Source organism: Panicum virgatum, chromosome 4N (assembly GCF_016808335.1).
Source record: "Panicum virgatum strain AP13 chromosome 4N, P.virgatum_v5, whole genome shotgun sequence".
Taxonomy (NCBI): Eukaryota; Viridiplantae; Streptophyta; class Magnoliopsida; order Poales; family Poaceae; genus Panicum; species Panicum virgatum.
The window spans coordinates 45219856-45240228 of record NC_053148.1 but is presented as its reverse complement, the minus strand read 5'-3'; the positions used below and the strand labels follow the sequence as shown (position 1 = coordinate 45240228).

Genomic DNA, 20373 nt, shown 5'->3' with positions numbered 1-20373 from the left:
TGCGGTCTCCCCCGGCCCACGTGTCGGCGGCGGCGGGCCGTCGTGCCGGAAGATGCTCGGCACGGTCGGAACCGCACGGTGGTTGCGATGATCCGATGGTGAGGTGGGTTTAGCTGGGAAAAATTGTTCGAATCGAAAGCTCCAAGCACTGTCACCTACGGAAAGGGCAGGAGGAACGATGATTAAACAAGTTCCGGTGCGAGCGACGGCCCTGACAGCGGCGTGTCTCTGTGTGTCCGGTGTTCCGGTCTTGTGCGCGCGTTGACGGCGAGATCCTGTTGGCCTCTTCCTCTCGTTGTCTTGGTTCTTGCTGGATTTTCTTGGTAGTTTCTGCATGGATCTTGCTGGAGTTTTCACCAGGATGAGGGTAACATTTCACGGTGGTTTGAGATAAGGGGAAGGCTGGCGAGACAGTGGAAGAAATGGTCTTGTCCTCAGTGTGCTCCTCCCCGGGGGACAGGAAAAACCAACCTGTCTGATGGAAAAGAAAAAAATCTCCAAAATCTAAATTTGGCGAACTTTTCGAGGATGAGGGTAGTTTTTCACGATGGTTTGATATAAGGCCAGTATCAATATTTGAATCATGAGAGTGTCATAAGTATTAAAGACTATAACACATTAGCACAATAGCTGATGTGGCAACAAAGTTAAGAAGAGAAAGATTATCCGGGTCATCACTATGATCCTCTCATGGCACGATTGCCAAGTTATGACACGGGGATGACACTCTCCACTGAAACTGTTCTTCATCAAATCATGGCATATTTGATCACACAATTGTTGCACTATTTAATGCTGTAACTTGTATATGAAACTGTGCTATGACATTGTGTACTGAGAGTGGCTATGTTATTTTAGTGTCAAAATGATGTGGCATTTTTGACAACTATGTAATGACATTTTTTTACTGAGACTGGCCTAAGGAGAGGGCTGGCGAGACAGTGGATGAAATGGTCTTGTTCTTGTCCTCAGTGTGCTCCTCCCCGGTGGACAGGAAAAACCCACCTGCCTGATGGAAAACTGAGAGAGGAGGTTCCTTGCTCCTCGTCCAGCTGCATCAAAAGCCCAACAGGACCAGAACATCCAGTGGGCTCTCCTTTCATCATTTGGCCCAACAAATGAGCTCAACTGCTACCACCAGCCATATGAACAGCCCACGTACTTGGTAGCATCCTGATGTACTTGGTACCAGTCGTTAAAAGAAAGTGTCCTGATGTAAATGTGCTCGAGTGCGTGAGAATAATTTGAGCTCTGAACCCATACCAATACACACACCCAGCTCACTATCTGTAGTTAAGGTAACTTCAGAAAAGTATAGAACGCATTTCTTGTCCATCCATACTCTGAAACTATTGAAGTATGACTGATAGAAACTCAAAACATGCAGTTCTGACAGTAGCCCTTCTGGTTAAACAGGGCGGCCTGAGCTTGGACTCCCTGAATCTCACTGACCATAGGCACGGACACAGGCATCTCTGATCAAGCACAGCTCCGCAGCTGCATCCCTCATGGCCATTCTCTGGCACGGCGCTTGCCTACAGCAGCTGAGCCCGACTCTTACGGCAGAAACCAGGCAATCATACGCCGTTACACGCAGCTCGCTTTCCTCTGAAGATGGCAGCACAACCCCACTGAACAATGCCTCGTCCAGCAGCAGAGCCGGATCAAGAATCTGCTCCATCTTATCCGGGAACGCCTCGCCGACAAACTCTGGTAGCGTCAGGCCATCCTTGAAAGCTTCGTCGGTCGGCGCCTTCCCGGCAAACATCTCAAGAAGCGTGATCCCAAAGCTGTATACATCGCCACCGGTGGAAACCTCCCCTGATGTGCCGTATTCTGAACAGTGCAAGAGAGGAGCACTACTAGTTAGACAGGTGACATTGGTGGCAATGCAAATGCAATGGTACCTGGAGTACCTGGCGCGACATAGCCGATTGTGCCTCTGATGCCGATAGTGCTTTCAGGATCTTCAGAGCCATGGCTTCCTGGATCGAGAAGAAGCTTGGCAAGGCCGAAGTCGCCGATGCAGGCCGTCATGTCGTCACCAAGGAGAACATTGCTTGGCTTGAGGTCGCAGTGGACGATCGGCGGTTCACAGCTGCTGTGGAGATAGTTGAGAGCATCGGCAATGTCCACAGCAATGTTGAACCTCTGGATTACGCTTAGAACACGTCGTCCTTCCGAGATGTCAACCGAACTCGGGTGCAGCCACCTGTCTAGGCTGGAATTAGGCATGAGATCGAACACTAGAGCCCTGAAGTCGTTACCCTTAGCGTCGATGCTGGAGCAGCAGGTGATGATGCTGTTCAGGTTGCGGTGCTTGACCCTTCGCAGAGCCTCGCATTCCGACAGGAAGGTCTTGGAGGCGCCGACTTGGTGGAGATGGAACACCTTCACTGCCACGGCGACATCCTGGAGCTCAAAGCTCCCCTTCGCCTTCAGTGACAGGGTCCCTCGGTAGACGGACCCATACTTCCCGGCGCCGATGAGGTTGCCATTGGAGAAGTCCCCGGTTGCTTTTGCCAGCTCGGCGTAAGAGACTCTTGGGTAATTGTTGCCGTTGAGCATGCTTCGAGCTGAGGTGTCTGCAATCCTTGACCTCCTCCGGCGGCACCGGAGCATAGCAAACAGCACGGCGAGGCAGAGAGCCAGCCCAACGATGGGCAACGTGATCTTGAGAAGCAGGTGACCAGGACGGTGGGTGGTCTTGGTCGGCCGGCAAGGCGGCAAGCGTTGCCGCGCAGCGCCGCCGCAGAGTGCCCCGTTGCCGGCCATCCTGAACGACCCGGTCGTGTTCGCGAACACGCCGAGCGTTGGAACCTGGCCCTCGAGGTGGTTGTAGGACACGTCGAGCTCGATCAGCGAGCTCACGTTCTCCAATCCTGCCGGTATGCCGCCGGACAAGTCGTTCCGTGACAGGTACAGCTCCTGGAGCCCTAGCATCTGGCTGAGCTGCGGCGGGATGCTTCCTGTCAATCTGTTGCTTGTCAGGTTCAGCCTCCTGAGCCCCTTCAACCTGCTCAGCGATGACGGGATGCTTCCGGTGAAGTGGTTGCTGTCCAAGTCTAGAAACTCCAGGCTCTGGCAGCTCCCGAGCTCGGCCGGCACCTCGCCGGAGAAGCGGTTTCCGGATAGTGCCATGATGGCAAGTTGCGCAAGCTGGCCGACTTGGTGAGGGAGGCGGCCATCGAGCTGGTTATCCGACAAGTCCATGGCGAACGACAAAGACCGCAGGCTGAACAGTTCTTTGGGGATGTGGCCGGTGAGCTTGTTGCCGGAGAGGTCAATCAGTGTAAGCTGCTGGAGGCCGCCGATGCTGGAAGGAATCGATCCGTTCAGCGAGTTGCGGCTCAGGTCCAGGCTTAGAAGCTGCGAGAGGCTGCCAATGGAGGATGGCACTGGGCCGGTTAGCCTGTTCTGCTGTAACCTCAATTCTTGGAGATTCTTCAGCTTCCCGATCCCTTCCGGGATCTCGCCGGCGACGAGGTTGTAGTGGACATCCAACGTCTGCAGCCCGACGAGATTCCCGATGCTTGGCGGCATCACGCCGGATATGCTGTTGCCGGCGAGGTTCAGCGTCTGGAGCTGCGCCGAGAGGCGGGAGATGGAGGCTGGCATCGCGCCGCCGAACTTGTTGCCGTCGAGATAGATGTCGACCAGGGCGCTGCAGTTGGTTAAGCCCTCCAAGAACTCCCAGCCGCCGGCGTCGCTGGCCGTGAGCTTGTTGTTGGACAGCTCGAGCAACTCCACGCAGAGGGTGCCGAGCTCGGGTGGCACGCGCCCGGTGAAGCTGTTGTTGGCGAGGCTGAGGGCCCGCAAGTTGGACGCCATGGCGAGCGACGCCGGGATCGGCCCGCTCAGGTTGTTCCCGCCGAGGAAGAGGAGCTGAAGATCCGGCCAGCGCGCGCCCGCGTCGGCGGGGAGTTCCCCGCGGAACATGTTGTTGGCGACGGAGAAGCCTTGCAGCGACGACATGTTGAAGAAGCCCGGCGGGATCTCCCCGGTGAGGCGGTTCTGGTAGACGTTGAAGAACCGGAGGTCGGGCAGGCGCGAGAGGCCGTCGGGGATGCCGCCCTCGAGGAGGTTCTGGTCGAGCTGGAGCTTCCGGATCCTCGTGAGGTTCCCGAACGACGGCGGGATGCGGCCGGAGAGCGAGTTGTGGCCGAGCCCGAGGACGGCGAGGTTCGGCAGCGCGTCGAGCCACTCCGGGACCCCGCCGGTGAAGTTGTTGTTGTTGAGGAACACGACGGCGAGGGCGCTGCAGTTGCGGAGCGCGCCGGGTATCTCGCCCGTGAACGCGTTGTTGCAGAGGCTGAGGTACGTGAGGCGCCGGAGCCGGCCGAGGCTCGCCGGGATGCTACCGGAGACGCCGTTGTCGGTGAGGTTGAGGACCCTGAGGTGCTCCAGGTCGCCGACGGCCGGGGAGAGTGTCCCGGTGAGGCCGTGCGCTGTCACGTCCAGCGACGTAACGCGCCCCGCGGTGCAGCTCACGCCCGGCCACCGGCAGAAGTGCACCGTGTCGTTCCACGATCGGAGCTTGCCGGACGGGTCCGACACGCCGGCTTTGAACGCCAGCAGCGCGTCCCGGTCGGTACCTGCCGCCGCCGCCCCGAATGCTGCCAGGTGCAGCAGCAGCAGCGCCATGAACATCCCTCCAGCTCCCATAGCAGTTTATCCGCTCTGCCCTTGTATCTCCACGCTCTGTTCTGTGGAACTAGCTGTAGGCAGCAGCTTGCAGCTTCGTTCCAAGGTTGTGAAGCTGCGCCACTTATAGAGGGGCTCGAGCACGGTCGTCCGCTTGGATTTCGGGAGGTGGCGACGTCGGCGGCGTTACTGCACTGCTAGTACCGCACATAGCGGTGCGCGTTTGGTCGGTTGTTGGGTACTTGGGTGGCTCGCAACGAGCAGCCAGCGAGGATGAACTGGGATAGGCTTAGACATGCAAGGATTCGATGTTTGGTTGACTGAATTGATTTGTATAGAGCGAGTACAACGGATGTTCGGTTGCCTGCGTTAGTACACTCATTTTCAATTGAGATAGAAAAGATAGATAATGTGATTGTATGTACTATCCTATCAAACCATGCTCCGCACCTGCTAATTAAAATTACTGACCTATCAACCTGTGTTCTCGCACAGGCTAATTAGAGTTATTTTAAAAATAAATCATGAAGCTAATAACTATAATTATCTATCTCACGCACTCGCATCTATTAAATATTCTAACACATATAAAATATATATTTATCATAATATAGTTGCAATAGATTTTATTTTATACCACACCTACATATTTATTTGATATATATAGTTAATTAAAGTATTTATTTATGAATTAGTGTTCTTATCTCTTCATCGTACATGAATACACTGTGAAACTTATCATGGGTAGTATTTTTATATAAATAATAATAAAATAATAATAGAAATAGTAATTTAGAATTTTATATTGATCTACTTTAATACTTTATTATAATTATATAATTTAGATTCAGATTTAGGTGTCTACTTTAACTTTTAATAATGACATATTTGGATAATATATATACAAATTTAGGGGTCATTTTGCATTATTATCTTAATGACATAGGTGGGCAATTTACACGAAGACTAGGGGGTACTTTAGATTTTTTTATAATGGAAGGTGGTAATTTAGATAATGTTTAGGTGGTTACTTTAGTCTATTTTTATAATGACAGATGTGGGTAATTTATTAGAAACGATAATGATCTAATGGCTATTATGATTAGAATAGTCAGATGGATAGCTAGATGTTTCTGATTTTTGTGAGAATTTTTAGAGTGTCCACCTAAGATCCTAGGTGGCTTCACGTGAAGGCTTCAAAGGAGCCTCCAATTGGTAATAGTAAGACCATAAAGAAATAAAATTTATAGCTAATAATTATAATTATCTATCTCACGCTCTTTTTCATAAATATTCTAACACATACTCTAAAGTACATATTTATCATTATCTAGTTGTAATAGATTTTATTTCATATGGCACAACCATACATGTTTAATATATATTTAATTAAACTATTTGTTTGTAATTTGTATTCTTATCTCTTCCATCATACATGAACATATGGTGACATATATCGTGGGTAGTGCTTTTATATAAATGATTACATGAATAATATAGCAATAATAGAAATAGTAATTTAGAATTTTATAGTGGTGCATTTTAATATTTTGTTATAATTATATAATTTAGATTCAGATTTGGGGTTACTTTAACTTTTAATAATAGTATAATTGAATAATTCATATAAAAATTTAAGGGGTAATTTACATTATTTTTATAATGACATGGGTGGGTAATTAATTTACATGAAGATTAGGGGGTTTACTTTAGTTTTTTTTATATAATATCAGAGGTGGAAAATTTAGATACATGTTTAGAGGTTACTTTGTTCTATTTTCATAATAGCGGAGGAGGGTAATATATTTAAAAAAACTAACAGATCCAATGATTAGAGCTGTTGAATTGATGACATGATGTTTCTGACTTTTGTGAGAATTTTTAGAATTTCTCTATTGTTTTTATAATGTCCAGCTAGAATTTTAGGTGGCTTCACGTGGAGACTTAAAAAGGAGCTTTGATTAATAATAATAAGATTTCTGTCTTAAATTGACTATGTAACACCTGTTTTAACGTTAAGTTCTAATCTATTATAAAATGTACTGATATACATTTAAATATACTAATTATTTGATCTCATTATTGACATGTTAATATGTTGCATCCCGCTAGCCTGGCTGTGGAGAAACGGATTCCATTTTCGCCCCGAGAGCCAGGCTCGCTGGCTCCTTTTGCATGCCGCCGATCGAGAGACAGGCTCGTACCTTCACCGAGGCAACCAAACGTCATGTTGTTGCATCACTAGAGTCTGAGCATGACATCTGCATGAAACCAGACCAAACGTCATGCTGTTGCACCAAGCCTAGTGTTGCTTTTTGGCCTTGTTGGGGTTGACTTTTTCTCGGAAGCTTCATAGCGGCGGCGTCTACTGAATGTTAAAAAAAGTGGCTAAGCTTGTTTATGGTAGTGACAAGGTGTTTGACATTATCATGTACACTTAATCATCTACTAGCAGTTAAGACCAGCACGGTGTTTAGAAACTAGCTTAATTCCCCCCATGCTTGGCCTTGCACTATCTGAAACTGCAAAGCAGGAGGTGTCCCCTCTGATGGGGGCTCAATTGCTTGGAATGTTTTTGCTTGCAATTATTGCACGCTGATCTAAATTCCTTTCCTTTTTTAAGGCGGCTTACTGTCGCTGACCGAGCTGTCACTTATTAGATGGGGATTTCGTGCTCGAGATCACATGGGAGATACAGTCACAGGAAAAATGAGCTGTTCTGTTGTTTTTTTTCAAAGGAAGCTGTTCTGTTTTTCTTTTAGGAAGAAAACATGAACATTTATTCATTTACAAAGATGGGTCGTCAGTTTTTGGTCGTTGCGAGAAAAAGGCCCACTTCTTACTGGGCCACCAGGACTAACCATATTTGCCCCAGTTGTAGCACTACTTTTAAAGGGCCTAGCACAGTAGCACTGATCCGAAGTGAGAGGAAGATCGAAGTCAGCTCGGACCAAAATCAGATCACTCGGCGTAGGCGACCGGGTGACGTGCCCTGAGCGGGCGGTTTTTTTATTTTTATATTTTTTATTTCCGTTTTTTACAAAAAAATATTTTCGATTTGGAAATTTACAGAAATATACCCCGGCCGCCTCGCTGCCGGGCGGCCGGGACCTGGCCGCCCGGCAGCCGGGCGGCAGGGGCTTAAACGCAAAAAAAAGAAGAAAAAAAAATTACAGACAGGTCGCTAGGGCCGGTCGCCCGGCAGTGGGGCGGCCGGCCCCCCGGGCCGCCCGGCAGCTGGGCGGCCGGCCCCGCAACCCTATATAAGGTGTTGGCAGCCCCTCACCCCCATTTGGCTTACTAAAGATCCAGAAAAAAAAGAAAAGAGAGGGAGGGAGGGAGAGGAGGGGTGAGGGAGAGGAAAAGCGGCGAAACCCTGTCGGATTTTCAAGGCGGCGACTTTAGGTAACTAAAATTTTCAAAAGCAGTCCGAGAACATATGACGTGCGTTGTGTGAGAAGCGAATGTCCTTTCAGAGTGTATGCTTCTATGGGCAAGTGGCAGGATTTCTGGGAGGTCAAAAAAATTGTCGGTAGGCCAGAGATGGACTTCGAGCCGTACGTCCAGCTGTCCGCAGACCACGACGACGTCGACAGACCTACGATGGATTCGTTGTGGTGCCTCAGGAGGGTACGTTACATCGTTTGTTTTACTTATTGTTACATGCGTGCACAAATGTACGATTTTGCGGTTAACTTATTTTTTCATTATGCAGCCTTCTTGGGTCGGCGTGCAGACGAGGAAGTCGTACCACGACTTCGTTGGACAGTTTGACGCTCTTGTGGACACGGACGTGAGGTGGACTCCGTACACTGCAGCCGACATTTACGCCCGGGCACCAAGCGGTCTTTCGTCATTATGCCTGCGAGATCACGAGTACTAGATGACGAGGAAACCGATTCTTTACGACATCCACATCGAGGAGTACCACGTTCACCGGGTTATGAGGCAGTTCGGTCTCTACCAGCAGACCTCGGTCCCGATTGTGCACTCAGTGGAGGCCAACGTCCACATGTACCGAATAAATAGTTATGTTAATAATTCATCATTTTTTATAACCTACCATTTAGCATTGAATCGCTCAAGCTTTCTATTATAGGTGGACACATCAGGGTCAGCCACCAGGCTCGCGGTGGGCCGACAAGGTCCGTCCTTACGTCGACTCTTGGGCCGCGGCCCTCGACGACGTCGTTTTCGAGGATCGGCCGCACAGCGACGAGGCGTTTGCGGACTACCTACGGTGGTACCTGCCGAGGACGCGCACACGTGTCGTGCACGTTCCACCAGAGGCTCCAATCGAGGCCGCAAGGGTGTCGGAGACGTACCCCGTAGTTCGAGACCAGAACTTCGCCATAGCGGTACGTTTCTCTGATTGATTTTGCAGTATAAAAAACTGGTTGTATATGATGTTACTACTTTCTCGGTACAGTACGATGTCATACGAGCGATTGAGTCCGAGGCTTCGTCGAGTATGGGCCACTACCATGACATGACGCCCGCCCAGCACCAGAGCACGCTGCAGAAGATCGTCGATATGTGCAAGCGATTCCGACGAGCCGTGACCTGTCGTGAGGACGACACCTTCCTCCCACCTCGCAGTTCGGGGCCGGTTCCTGTGACTGATCCATCGTCACGACGGTCTGCACCCGCGGCACAGTCAGGTCCACCGCCACCGCCACCTGACACGATGGCTACACCTTCGGGTTCTGCAGTTCGGCCCACGTACGTGCCGCGACCGGCACATTTGTACTTGGCAGGTAAATCGTACTCTAACCTCGTGTCACTTACAATACGGTATCATGTAAAACTTTATTCATTAACTTGTACTTCTTATTCGTGTAGCGCCCGGCTCGTCGCTGTTTCCGTCGATAGATCCCTACGGCGCCGGATCTTCGTCTCTTCGTCGTCCAATACACAATTTAGGTACGTCTAAGATCAGTTGTTAATTTGCGGTAACAAGTACATTTTTAATTGAATATTGATGGATGGAAGTTTGTGAATCAGAGTACCGGCAGGTGGGAGGGACAGACGATGATGAGGAGATTCAGGAGGTGGACGACCTCGTGCAGATGGAGTGGGTGAACACGTTCTTCTCTTCTACACCGACGCAGGAGGTCGTCGGCACTTTACAGCTGGGGGTGCCCCACTCGCGACGCAGGACTACAGTCAGGTGGAGCAGACGCCTGTTCCTGAGCAGGGTCGTCGGTCCACTCGTCAGACCATCCCGCCGGAGCCACTGACGTACTCGCAGCACCACACTAGGGCGGGCCAGGCTGCACAGCAACGTGGCAGGAGGAGAGGGGGCAAGCGCGGACGCATCTAGTTTACAGGTTGTAGCTTGTTAATTACTTTGTTCCGTCATACTATATTATGTATGCATGTGCAGACTATGATTCGATGTGTTCATTACGTACCATTATGATGAGTAGGCCGGCGCAGTGTTTCGGGCGATGGTATATGTCCGTGCAGTGAAATTATGACGATTAGGCCGGTGCCGTGCAGTGTTCCGGGCGATGGGATATGTCGGGGCAGTGCAATAATCACAAGTGAGCGCTGTGGAGCGTGCAAGTGCTGAAGTCATGAGCAGTGAGACGTCGTGTCGTTGTTTAAAGTGGGAGGAGTGAGCGGTGTTGAGCGTGCGAGGGTACAAATCAAGAGCAACGAGAGGTCGTGTCCGTGTTTAAAGTGGTAGGAGTGAGCGCTGTGGAGCGTGCGAACACTGTAGGCTTTTCATGTGCATTTACACTCCACACTCCGGGTATCAGACCTTTGTGCGCCTATAAATACTCACAAGCTTGTGAACTCCCAGCACCACTCAAACACCAAAGCTCATTGTATACCCAATGTCTGGAGGTGGGTCTAGCGGGAAGAATTACTACGTTTTTGGGAAAGGAAAAGGGGGAAGAAAGGGAGACCCCATAATATGGGAGGGGCCTCTTGGACCTGATTCCTTTCCGGAACCAGTGTTTGAGTTTCCGCCACAGCACAAGAGTGAATTTACCAATGAAACCCCTCTTCGACAATACGATAACCGTAGAGAAACGTGGCCAAAATGCAGACATGGTGAGGACTGCTTAGTGCAGATGTGCACCGACGGGATGGATGGCGGTCGGCGTTTCTTCAAATGCCCACACGCATGGGTAATGCTCGGTTGTTTTATTTCTTTATCTTCATTGAGACACCTTACATGAAATTTATTTTGCAGTCTTCAGATGCTCCAAAAAACTGTGGGTTTACCAGGTGGGTCGATCCTGCACCAATTGATTTAGTTCAGGAGTTCATCGAGTACCTCCAGATAAAGATCTTTGATCTGGAGTGCAAGGTGAACCATTACGAGGAAGTGAGCGAGGGTAACAAAGACGACGAAGATGATGATACCAGCAATGCTGCCGCTTCACAAGATGAACCATACACTATTCCTTACTGCAACTGCCCTTGTCACAAGAACAAGGGCCCTGCCCCTCCGGCACCACCGCCTGCGCAACCTGCAATGAGTGGATACTGCGGAGAAGACTCAACGCAGTTTGCTACGTGGGGGTACGGCTATTAGGACTACCTAGTCCTAGTGACATGCTGCATCGTTGTATTTGTTGGGTTTTTAAATTACCTAAGGCATGTTAGCTTAGATCAGAATATGTTTACCGTAGTTGCAACGGGTTCTGCCATGCCACTGCATTTCTGCTGTGTGTTTCATTAACGTTGTATTATGATGTAATTACTATGGTTTACATTGTGACGATTACGCCGGTACCGTGTAGTGTTCCGGGCGATGGGATGTGTCAGGGCAGTGCAACAATCACGAGTAGGTCGATGCAGTGACAGTACGACGAGTTTAAAGTGGGCGATGCGATGAGTAGGTCGATGCAATAATCAGTGTTTAAAGTGCTAGCAGTGAGCGCTGTGGAGCGTGCGAGTACTGATGGTACGAGCAGTGAGAGGTCCTGTTGTTGTTTAAAGTGGAATGAGTGCGCACTGTGGAGCGTGCGAGTGCAGAACCGTGGACGACTGTGTAGCAGTGAGAGGTAATATCTGTGTTCAAAGTGCTTGGACATGCAAGCAGCCCTGCGTGTATAAAAGAGCACCTTGTGGTTCCTGAGAGCACAGACTTGCAATTCAGTTTCCACTTTTTTTAATTAGCCCAAACAAACAGCTATGAGCTCCTCATTCTCCCGGGCAGCTTTCCGTCGGGAAATGGAGGCTAATTTAGGACCCTCTCCTAACGATCCCAATAGATGTATTACAGATTGCAAGGTATGGCCGAAAGGTGTAGAGCCACCCGATTGCTATTGCCAAATGCGTTGTGTTCCGAACATATCTCGTGATTACGAGACTTTTGGCCAGAGGTATTGGTGTTGCAAGAATATCGAGGAAGTCCAAAAAAAAGGTGCAACATCACATGTATAGATTAATTTGTAAATATGCTTTTATTATTTTTATTAATTTTGAATCATTTCTTGTTTGCAAAAGTACGCTGCTGATGACACGCATACTCATTGGTGTTATTTCCATGAGTGGATTGACACGTGGATCACTCATCGTGATCAGCAATATATGGAGTGGTTGAAGAAGGTGAATGAAGATTTACGCAAAGGCGAGCGTGCAAAACCAGACATCGCGGGACGTGATAAGGGTACTGCCCGTGAATGATTGATGTTGTACTGCTCCGTCTGAATAAATAATGTAATGTTTGTTCGAATTACCTAAGACATGTTAGGTTTAGTATTGTACCTCGTTACCGTAGCTTGCAACAGGTCCTTACATGCCATGTCATGTGTTCTGTGCGTTGAATTGTGTGGACCACTATTTAATTTGTGTTCAATGTTTGAACGGTGATTGTTTTCATTGTTTTTATTGTGTGTACTGGCCGATATATGCCCATGGAGTTGTCATCGCGTCGGTCTGAAAAGTTTATTTGTAAGGCAATGCTTCTGAAAAATCTAGTTGTAGCTAGTACAAATTACACAATGCAGATTAATTTGACATTGAAATTACAATAACAATTGCACTGGCATGTACATGGAACACGCTAACGTCGTGTTCCGTCTAGACCTAACATGCCTTAGGGAATATGAAATTCGAACATTACATGATAGTCATCTACTGAGTGCACCGATGATACTTCCCCTTCCTAATAGCCTCGGGTCCCGCCTCCTTCGCACGGCGGGCCCTCTCTCGCTTCCTCTCCCTATCAGCTTCACGCTCCTCCGCCTGCCGACGTTCCACTTCTGCGAACCTCTTCTGGATCTCTTCTTTATCTTTCTTGCGCTTCTCCTCCATTTTTTCCTCTTCCAGCATTCGCTGCCACCTTTCCGCAGCCCACCTTACTTCGCGCTCAATGTGTTCCTTAGCTTCGGTCGATTGCTCCGTGTCCAGCCACTGTATGAAATCACAAAGAGGTGGTGGACTCTATTTCCAAGCCGAGTTAAAATTAACATACTGAACTCCGAAGGCGCAAACTAGATAGTGCGAGGTGATACTTTCGCTTTGTCCTTGCCGTAGCGCTTTGGCGGATCGTACTCGTAGTTCTCACACATGAAGAACCTCCTGCCGAAGTCATCGCCCAAAACTTTGGACTACATCAGCTTGCACAACGAACCGCAGAAGCACATTGGAACCTGTACTCCTTGAGGCACATGTTCTCTAATCTTATTCCACGAAATGTAGGTAGAACCAGAGAAAGACATGGTGGTCGTGCGGGGATGGCTAAAGACTTCGTATGAGATGGCTACTGACTTCATATGAGATGGGGCGATGTTCTATTTATAGATGGAACTATTTGGTCTATAGGCATGGTTCACGCATGTCTATCGCCGTTTGAAACGGCGGTAGGCACTCCCACATTTTTAATTATAGTGGGGGTGCAGAAGAATCTGATGCAAGGTGACAGGACATCGAAATCGTAATTGAAACTCATAAATATCTCATGAAAATATATTTTCACAGACTATTATAGTTAAATCTAATTTGTAAAAATTTTAAAAAAATATTTCCCTAACCTCCGCTATCTCTATTATTTTCTGAAATATCTCTAAACATAAAAAAAATAATTATACAATTAATTACACCAGTGAGAGCATATAAAATAATTAAAAAAATTGTGGGAATACCTACCGCCGTTTGGCGCTGGCCGTCTACAAGGCAGCTACAGCCGGCTATAGCCGCGCTGTAGCCCGGCGGTAGCACTTACCGCCGGTTCGTTTGGCGGTAAGGAGCTACCGCCGGATCAAACGGCGGTAAGTTCCATGGGCCGTGGGCCACGGATCTTACCGCCGGTTCATCCGGCGGTAACTCCTTACCGCCAAACGAACCGGCGGCAGGGTGACATTTTTGCAAAAAAAAATTGAGACATATATTTTTGATAAATCGAATAAAAAATAATATAAAAATAAAAAAATCTCCTTCTCCAGTTCGCCAGACCCAAATACGGTCCAGTGAATACTAGGCTGCTCCATATCAGCCCATTATTGCTTGCTTTGTTAAAAAAAAAAAGATACGTCCCATTGGAGTCAGAAAGCCCATATAAGTACCAAAGTCCAGCCATTGAACAAAGGAGAGGTTGTTTTGGGCCTTTTGGGAGTTCTAAACTTCTCCATTTAAAAAGATGAAGGAAAACCCCTCAAAAAATGAAGGAAAAGAAAAGTTTTCTCGTACAAATTCCCTCTTCTGTTCGGAAATTATTATTTTTCGGGTTCATTATTTTTCCGGTCAGACTCTGCAGTTATATGATGTGTACACCAATTTACAAAACTTTTGATGTTCCCACTGCCCAGACCACAAGTGAAAGCCAGACGTGGGCCAACCGTTCAAATACTCCTTCCGTCCTCAAGTTCTAAAATATAAGGCATAGGAGAATTTAAAATTTGTACCCAAATATAAGGTATCTTAGAGTTCTTTGGACAAAAAGTCCTATGCTTTTTAGTGCTAGTTTTGTAAAAAATCAATTGTGATGGTCTAAGAGCAATTATTATAATAGTCTGCAACTAGACTAAATCTTACATGGAGGAGAGAAAAAGAGAAGATAGAGAAAAAAGCGGGCGCTCCGCTCCCTGCCGGCTGAAGCGGGCGTTCCATCTCTATTTGTGGGCTCAAATGCCAAATGCAAGCAACCGCTGGTACATCGCGTGCAGTGGGCGGAGAAGTCGGCGCATGGCTGCGCATCCCGCCAGCCCGCCCAGCCGGCCAGCTGAGTTACTAGCCTTGCTCTAAGGGAGTAAAAGAAGGCATGTTGGTATCCTTAATTTTAGTGTGGGCACAAAAATTAAATAATTGATTAACTAAATAATACACTAATAATTGGTACATGCATTATTTCTCTATCTCTCTAATCTGTCTTAAAAAAATCTAAAATGCCCTACATTACGGAGGGAATAGATCTGATCAAACCGGCCAACGTTTGGGCCAACATTTTAGCTGCCGCTCCAGTGAAGTGAATCAATGCGACCACACGGCCAATTTTAACTCTTTGCCGGCGCCTCGCCGTGGCCTGCCCGTCGGCCGCCGATCGGTGCTTCGATGCGAATAGTCACTGGCGCGCAGCGGCGGTGCCCGTGACGTGCAGCGGGCAATAATTGTACTGGCGCCAACCACTTCTCACTGGATGCAATCAAACCTTGCCATTGCTAGCCATCTTGCAGCTTCCGTCATCCCCGCCATTATCCTGTTTGCACTACTGTACTCCGTACTGTGCGCTGGCTTGTTTGGTTGCGCGTTGTAAAATTTTTGAAAAAATATTTTTTTATATTTGAAGTACTAAACATAGATTAATCACAAAAATAATTACAGAACTCGTCTGTAAATCGCGAGACGAATCTAATGAGCCTAATTAATCCGTCTTTAGAGGTTATTTACTGTAGCATTACTGTAGCAATTTAGTGTCTAATTACAGCATAATTAGGTTCGTTAGATTCGTCTCGCCATTTACAGACAGCAGTCACAATGCGTTTTTTATTTCGTGTATAGTTAAGTCTCCATACAGGTGCCGAGAAAAAATTTAGAATTTGAAATTTTACATCCAAACACGGGCTAACGGGTCACTGACGAGGGTAGTCAAGAGGCTGTCTGACACTCTGACCAGGCAGCTATATACCTTGTTTAGTTGTCTTCAAAATTTCAAAATTTTACAAGATTTTTCATCACATTGAATTTTTGAACACATGCATGAAGTATTAAATATAGCTAAATAAAATAACTAATTACACAATTTGTCTATAATTTACCAGACGAATCTTTTGAGCTTAATTAATTCATGATCGGATAATAATTACTAAATACAAATGAAAGTGCTACAATACTTTACACACTAAAATTTACGCAACTCACGAGGCCTAGTCTGGAAAAGGGCCAAGGATCAGACCCATGGCGCACGCCGCCTGGTAAAAATGTTCGTGTTCTCCGTGAGGTTTCTCGCGCCTGGTAAAGCCCAATTTGTTCTGCGAGACATTTGGGAATAAGACCTCAAGAAACAAGGCTGAGAAAAAAAGAAGTTGCAGATGAACCATTAAGGCATCTTGTTCAGTTTCACTGTGATCTTCAGAACATTTCCTCTTGGCTGATTCCTCCTCGGACTCCCTCCCTCCCCGAACCCAAGTGAAAGGAGAGTCAAGGATGCCTGCCGGGGAAACTCTTTTACAGCCGCCACCACATCTCCATCTCGTATAAACACATCCACGAGCTCCTACAAGGCCGTACAGAAGACACTGCACCTAACGAACTGAACCTCTAGCTAGCTACCAGCTAACGCCAATGGCAGGGCTAATGAGCTAGCAGTACTCGCGGCTCCAGCTACCAAGCCTCGATCTGGCCTCGCCGGCTTGTTTCTACTGCGGCCGCCGCGCGGGGGGCGGCGGCGAGCACGAACCGGGAGGCGAAGGAGTAGTAGCCCTCGCTGCCGTCCAGCGCCGTGCCCAGGTCGAAGTTGCGCGCGTAGCTGAGCGGGTCGTACTGGTGGCACCGCGCGGACGACGACGACGACGCGGCGTGGCCGTGGCCGTGGCGCGCCCCCGCCGTGCACACCAGCATCCGGCTCTGCCGCCGCAGCTTCCGCACCAGCCGCCCCAGCGCCAGCCCGCACCCGCGCCCGCCGCGGCACCCCGACGACGACGACGACGGGCCGCCTCTCGCGCCCGGAGCGGCGGCGTCTGCCATCACGACCTCCCGGTTCCGGCCGAATGAATGGAGTGGTGGTGGTCTTGTGGTGAGATGGAGTGGAGTGGTGGTGGCGTGGCCGTGGCCAGCCGTGTGATTTATAGGGAGCTGAGCTGAGCTCTGTGGACTTGTGGATCGGAGTGGGGGTGGTGCGAAACGGGGAGCGCGGCGGGTGGTTCGCGGGGAAGGTGGGCAGCGCGGTTTCCCGTTTCTGCCATGTGGTCCGTGGATAAAAATACAGTACGGCGAGTTGGGGGCAGTGTAGAGTAGGTGTGGCGTTTTCGATTCTTTTTGGGCAGGATAATGCACGATAAAGCTTGGAGGAGGAATGGTTCGAGCTCCATACACGACCTCTGCCTCCAAAGGGGGATGAACGAAAGGGACTCATGATTAGGGCTGGGCCGGGAGCAGCTCACTGGCTCGCCGGCAGGATGAGCTCCAGGAATCAAGGAAGCTTGCGAGCTACTCCTGCTCTTCTGCTTGACGAGAAAGAAAAGATTATCAAGCATGCCTTTTTTTTGTTTCTTTTTTTTTGGTGTTATTGTGTGCCACCTCACCTGCCAACTAGCGGATCGGGCGGCGAGAGAGACGCGGCGAGCCTCCCGACGAGGACCGCCGGCAACGAGGTTTTGGCAGTACCGAGGGCGGGGAGGGGGGAGGTAACCTCGGCAGCCGCAGCCGCCAGTGGGGCGGTGCACGCCCCGCCGGCGACCGCCCGGCTCGGAGCAAGGTGGACGCGCCGGCGCGCCCGTGTTCCGCGGGCCGCTGCGTCCGTAAATGGCAGCAGGGATTGCTGCGATCAGGTCACGCGCGACGTGCCGGGCGCGGCGCAACCCATGGCCGCGGCGCGCAAGCACATCGTGTGTCGCCGTCCACCGCAGCGCCCGACGCCGCTTTCACCGCGGCGCCGAGGTGACGCCAAGTTACCAAGTCCTCTCCTCCAGTCTCAAGTGTCAAGTCAACAGTTCCCTTACAGTTTTACAAACAAATGAGCTACAGAGCTAGCTGCTGGGTCAGCTGATGGCATTCCTCGTCGCTTGTGTTGTAGCCGGACACAAGACCATGTGCCTTTTGTGCTGAGGTTCGACACTGTACTTTTCATATATTTTAGCCTAGTATTTGTTCCTCTCAGAAAAAAAGATATCTTCAATTCCTCTCAAAAAAAAATCGACTTGGTGCCCCCACGCAGAGAATGAAAACGTTAGGACAGCCTGCAACGGTCGGAAAACAGCGTAGGGAGCGAGAGATGCTGCATCACTTTAGCTTTGTCGATCTGCTGGTTGTCCTTTTTTCAGGTAACCCCCAAAACATGGAGCATCAAGAGTCAAGCATCGCATACTTTTAAGCGCAACATCGTATAATCCGAGTATTTACGAGCGTTTTATAAATTGCACTAGGCATTACATTATTGTATATAAGATTTTCCGTGCGTATTTTTGTAATAGCCATCGACGAGGGTTAAATGGTCTTTTTTTTAAAAAAAAATGAACTTTTTTCTAGAATGCAGAAGGGTTATAGCCCATACTGATTATGTGTTTAAAGAGAGCTTACGAAGAAAATAAGGATAAGTTAAAATATTCTTATGAAGTGAGCGAGTCTAATTCGGAGGTCTCCAAGATGAAAAACAAATTAGCAACCATGAATCCACAACAAAGATTCTCTAAAAAAAAAGGCGAAGAACATCGGCCACTTGAATATTTGAAAGAAAATGTTACTAAAAAAAAGATCAATAACCGTCAGCCATTTGTCAAATTAAATGCACTTATAATTGTTGTGAATCTAAGTAGCGAGAATCCCTGCCAGCATCAGCCATGGATCCATGAGGGGAAGCCTGAAACAAAAACAACTCATGCCAAATTTAAATCGCCAACGTCATTGATCCGTCAGGTAAGATGCAGAGACAAAGCAGCAAGATTCCAGCAGACACTGACACGATTTAAACAAGAGCGTTTTGCAGCGTGCAAGCACGAGGCACCCACGCAGCTACGGGTGAACAGATTTCTACTTGGCCGTCGCACAATTTGACCGGGCAGCACGACGACATGCTGGAATGTGCATGCAGCCATGAGTGGTGTATCTATCTCCACACCAACACATTCCTTCTCATGATCCGGAGGGTGGTGGTGTGGTTCCCTTCAACTTGGGGGCCGCCATGTGGGAACAGTGGATGCACACATGGTCTTGGAGATTCCAAAGAGTCTCGCCACAGGCATCTACTATTCTACTGCTAGTCAACACAACAACATTCTCTCATCTGCTTCTGCACACTTTTATTCCGTTTCCTTTTTGTTTCAGTCTTTTTCCTATACATTTTCCTTTTTTATTTGGTTAAGGCCTCGTTTAATTGCCCGTGTAAAATTGTAAAAATAGAATATTTCCATATTTGAAGTATTAAACAAAACTAATTACATAACTCGTCTGTAAACTACGAGACGAATCTAATGAGCCTAATTAATCCATCATTAGAGCATGTGTACTGTAGCAATTTAGTGTCTAATCATCGCCTAACTATGCTCATTAGATTCGACTCGCAATTTACAAGCAAACTATACAATTTATTTTTTATTTTGTCTAGATTTAATACTCCATGCATATAAGATTCTCTTTCGATGTGATAGATTTGAAATTTTGAATTTCACAACTAAACAAGGGGTAAATCTACATAGCGTTGCGCGTAAAGCTAGTGAAAGTTTGTTAGGGTACTCGGTCATACAGTGAGACACAAATTTCATGCGCAACTAGGATCAGTGAGGACTTTGGAAGCTGGGCCTTGTTTAGATGCATAAACTTTTGGATGTAAAATACGGTAATATTTTCGTTTGTATTTGGTAATTATTGTTCCACCATGAGTTAATTAGGCTCAAAAAATTCGTCTCGCAAATTACAGACAAATTGTGTAATTAGTTATTTTATTTAGCTACATTTAATACTTCATGCATGCGTTCAAAGATTTAATGTGATGGAAAATTTTGTAAAATTTTAAAATTTTGAAGGCATCTAAACAATGGCCTGGTCGTTTTAAACAAAGGAATAAGGCTCTCTTTGGGAGGGCTCCGCTGGAGCGGCTCCAGCTCTGTGTACAATGTCGTAACACTGTGCAGAATTATGCTGCAGTGTAGCACGGAGCTCAAATGATTGAGGTTCACGCTACCGTCAACTGCGGAAGTGAGGAGCCGGTGGAGCTGGAAAACATGGCTCCTCCGACTCCGTGCTACAGGAATCTACCGTGCCACTACAGTAGCTGGAGCCGCTAGAGGCAAAAACTCTACTGCATACCTCGCAATACATACGGATGGGTGGAAAGTAAGGGGGTGTTTAGTTGTGTTCCGTAAATTTTTTTAAAAGACATCTTTCTACATTTGAAGTACTAAATATAGACTAATCACAAAAATAATTACAGAACTCGTCTGTAAATCGCGAGACGAATCTAATGAGCCTAATTAATTTGTCATTAGAGATTATTTACCGTAACATTACTGTAGCAATTTAGCATCTGATTACAGTCTAATTAGGTTCATTAGATTCGTCTCGCGATTTACGGGCAGCAGTCGCAATGCGTTTTTTATTTCGTCTAGATTTAAATCT

General features: G+C 47.9%; 2 protein-coding genes across 2 annotated transcripts; both read right to left on the bottom strand.

Annotated features, from left to right (window-relative positions):
- Positions 1 to 1163: 1163 nt before the first annotated feature.
- Positions 1164 to 4665, bottom strand: LOC120669453 (putative receptor-like protein kinase At3g47110). The gene is made up of 2 exons (XM_039949200.1): positions 1917 to 4665; positions 1164 to 1836 (listed from the first exon to the last, which is right to left on the bottom strand). Exons 1-2 carry the CDS (start codon positions 4663 to 4665, stop codon positions 1445 to 1447), a joined length of 3141 nt encoding a protein of 1046 aa, XP_039805134.1. The 3' UTR covers positions 1164 to 1444.
- An 11447-nt stretch (positions 4666 to 16112) lies between these two features.
- On the bottom strand, positions 16113 to 17125 carry LOC120671572. Its single transcript, XM_039951946.1, has one exon. It carries the CDS (start codon positions 16786 to 16788, stop codon positions 16426 to 16428), a length of 363 nt encoding a protein of 120 aa, XP_039807880.1. The 5' UTR covers positions 16789 to 17125; the 3' UTR covers positions 16113 to 16425.
- Between the last annotated feature and the right edge of the window lie 3248 nt (positions 17126 to 20373).